Source organism: Oncorhynchus masou, chromosome 5 (assembly GCF_036934945.1).
Source record: "Oncorhynchus masou masou isolate Uvic2021 chromosome 5, UVic_Omas_1.1, whole genome shotgun sequence".
NCBI lineage: Eukaryota > Metazoa > Chordata > Actinopteri > Salmoniformes > Salmonidae > Oncorhynchus > Oncorhynchus masou.
The window spans coordinates 76,853,599-76,856,972 of record NC_088216.1 but is presented as its reverse complement, the minus strand read 5'-3'; the positions used below and the strand labels follow the sequence as shown (position 1 = coordinate 76,856,972).

At 48.3% G+C, this 3,374-nt stretch overlaps 1 protein-coding gene across 1 annotated transcript in view; it reads left to right on the top strand.

Annotated features, from left to right (window-relative positions):
• Positions 1-390: 390 nt before the first annotated feature.
• Positions 391-3,374, top strand: part of LOC135527947 (guanine nucleotide-binding protein G(t) subunit alpha-1) — a 10,364-nt gene continuing 7,380 nt past the window's right edge. The window contains exon 1 of the mRNA XM_064956638.1: positions 391-496. Within this exon, the coding sequence (XP_064812710.1) occupies positions 391-496 (106 nt within the window). The remainder of the gene's footprint in view (positions 497-3,374) is intronic.

The following is a 3,374-nucleotide window of genomic DNA, read 5'->3' as shown; positions in this document are numbered from 1 at the left end:
CCCTCACTCTTATCAAGGCAGCTGAGGCCAGATAAGTACTTGAGCCGATGTGCATCTTCCGCTGAGCACAGCAAAGTCCTCCTAAACCTCAACCTAAAAAAGGTTAGGTCACTCATACGCCATGTACCCCTGCATCTCGTTCCTCCTGCCCAGGAGTCTTCTGTCCTTGTGCCCTATTGGCCATCCCTGATCAGGTGGACAGAGGATGCCTAAAATCTTCACTAAGACTTGAAAACACTCAATCATTTGCCTCTCCGGTGTTCGTTAAAAGCAGTTGACGTGGCATCTGCGTATTTGACGACACCAGTCGGCCCTCTAGGTGATCAGCTAGGACGGTTTTCCCCTTTGATTTGGTTTTGAGCAGTACAGGGCTGAAGCCGGGCTGTAAGCATGGGGGCCGGAGCGAGCGCAGAGGACAAGCACTCCAAAGAACTTGAGAAGAAACTCAAGGAGGACGCAGAGAAGGACGCCAGGACAGTCAAGCTGCTGCTTCTGGGTAATGTCTGCCTGTCTGGCCCTCTGGTCCTCTGGTCCTCTGCTCTGGGGAAGGGCCTGTGTGGAGGGTGGTCTATGGGGTGCCTCATCATAACCTGGTATCCAGACTATGCACTAAATGAGTCATAGGCTCTAAGGCCCTATGTGACTGTCCAGTGATTGAGTCTTATCTGGTCAAAGGTCTGTTGCTCGGGATGGCTTCCTTTGTATTTAATAGAACGTGAAAAGGTGTCTTTCTTAAAAGCAACCTTTGGACACTAAGTGTGTAATCCCATGTTTATATTGCAGAGGAGACTCTACTATACTCTTAGAAAAAAGGGTTCCAAAAGGGTTCTTCGGTTCTCCCCACAGGATACCCTTTTAGGTTCTAGATCGCACCGTTTATCCTAAGCGTGATAGGGATAGAGATAGTTCTGTCCTCTGTCATTTAACCTTGAGAGAGATGTGAAGATCATGTCCATAGCCGTCTCCTGTGGTGTTGAATAATGCAGGTGTGTAGACAGAGACAATGTTATCTTGTCTCTTCGTGTTATATTGTTAATCATGCAGTTGCCCTAAACCAAATTGGATTGTAATTTAGACTTTACCAGCCTTGCAAACTCATTATTTTGTAATGATTTTGTCTTTATTGGGGATCAATCAAGGTAAATGTCAAAGCTAATAGAATTACTATGCCAAATACATTTACCCTCTTGTCGACATATGCTAAATTGACTGAAAATGCTGATATTCAGAGTCACTACATTTTGCATTAGCAACAACGGTGAAGCTAAGCATCCATGGTCACTGTGCAGGAGCCCGAGGCTGTAGCTTATCCCCCTGGCCTTCACACTATTGTTCTGAACACTTTGGTAATTACTCAGCTCAAGCCCCTGGTAATCCTCAAACAACAATTGTTGCAGTACAGAAGTCTTAACCCCACACTACTACACACACGCCCAACCTAATTACCCCAATGCAAACCTATAATAGCTCCACTGACCCCAACATCCACGCTTAACCGAACACCCTGCACCAATATTTCATGAACTAAGTCTTAGCAAGTATCTAGGGGACGAGCGAGAGTAGGAGTGCGAGAGAGAGAGAGAAACAGACAGACAGAAAGACAGTGGGAGGGAGACAGACAGTGGGAGGGAGACAGACAGTGGGAGGGAGGGAGGGAGGGAGGGAGGGAGGGAGGGAGGGAGGGAGGGAGGGAGGGAGGGAGGGAGGGGAGGGGGGGGGAGGGAGGGAGGGAGGGAGGGAGGGAGGGAGGGAGGGAGGGAGGGAGGGAGGGAGGGAGGGAGGGAGGGAGCACTTTCATGTCAACATAAACTTGATTAGGACCACAACATTGATTGTAGATACCTGAGATGTAATAGCCATGTCGTGAACACATGGAACACACGCAGATTGAGGTGGTTCTGTTGACAGAAGAACATTCAGCACAGCACTCTGTTGGCACTGTCTCTGAGGGGTCTCAATACCTCATAGACACTCTATTAGAGACTGAGCGAGTGTGTGTCTCTCCCTGACATCGATCAATCAATCAAAATCATTATACAAAGTCATTTTTACATAAGCAGTTACCCAGGCAACTAATAACCATGATGACTGTAGTGGGGCAGTAGGGTCAACTAATAACCATGATGGCTGTAGAGGGGCAGCAGGGCAAATTAATAACCATGATGGCTGTAGAGGGGCAGCAGGGTCAACTAATAACCATGATGTCTGTAGAAGGGCAGCAGGAGAGAATAATAACCATGATTGCTGTAGAGGCAGCAGGGCCAACTAATAACCATGATGGCTATCGAGAGGCAGCAGGGCCGACTAATAACCATGATGGCTGTCGAGGGGCAGCAGGGTCAACTAATAACCATGATGACTGTAGAGGGGCAGCAGGGACAACTAATAACTATGATGGCTGTAGAAGGGCAGCAGGGTCAACTAATAACCATGATGGATATAGAGGTGCAGCAGGGCCAACTAAAAACCATGATGGCTGTAGAGGGGCAGCAGGGTCAACGAATAACCATGATGGCTTTAGAGGGGCAGCAGGGCCAACTAATAACCATGATGTCTGTAGAGGGGCAGCAGGAGAGAATAATAACCATGAAGGCTGTCGAGGGGCAGCAGGGTCAACTAATAACCATGATGTCTGTAGAGGGGCAGCAGGGTCAACTAATAACCATGATGTCTGTAGAAGGGCAGCAGGAGAGAATAATAACCATGAAGGCTGTCGAGGGGCAGCAGGGTCAACTAATAACCATGATGTCTGTAGAGGGGCAGCAGGGTCAACTAATAACCATGATGTCTGTAGAAGGGCAGCAGGAGAGAATAATAACCATGAAGGCTGTCGAGGGGAAGCAGGGTCAACTAATAACCATGATGGATATAGAGGTGCAGCAGGGCCAACTAAAAACCATGATGGCTGTAGAGGGGCAGCAGGGTCAATGAATAACCATGATGGCTTTAGAGGGGCAGCAGGGCCAACTAATAACCATGATGTCTGTAGAGGGGCAGCAGGGTCAACTAATAACCATGATGTCTGTAGAAGGGCAGCAGGAGAGAATAATAACCATGAAGGCTGTCGAGGGGCAGCAGGGTCAACTAATAACCATGATGTCTGTAGAGGGGCAGCAGGGTCAACTAAAAACCATGATGGCTGTAGAGGGGCAGCAGTGTCAATGAATAACCATGATGGCTTTAGAGGGGCAGCAGGGCCAACTAATAACCATGATGTCTGTAGAAGGGCAGCAGGAGAGAATAATAACCATGAAGGCTGTCGAGGGGCAGCAGGGTCAACTAATAACCATGATGTCTGTAGAGGGGCAGCAGGGTCAACTAATAACCATGATGTCTGTAGAAGGGCAGCAGGAGAGAATAATAACCATGAAGGC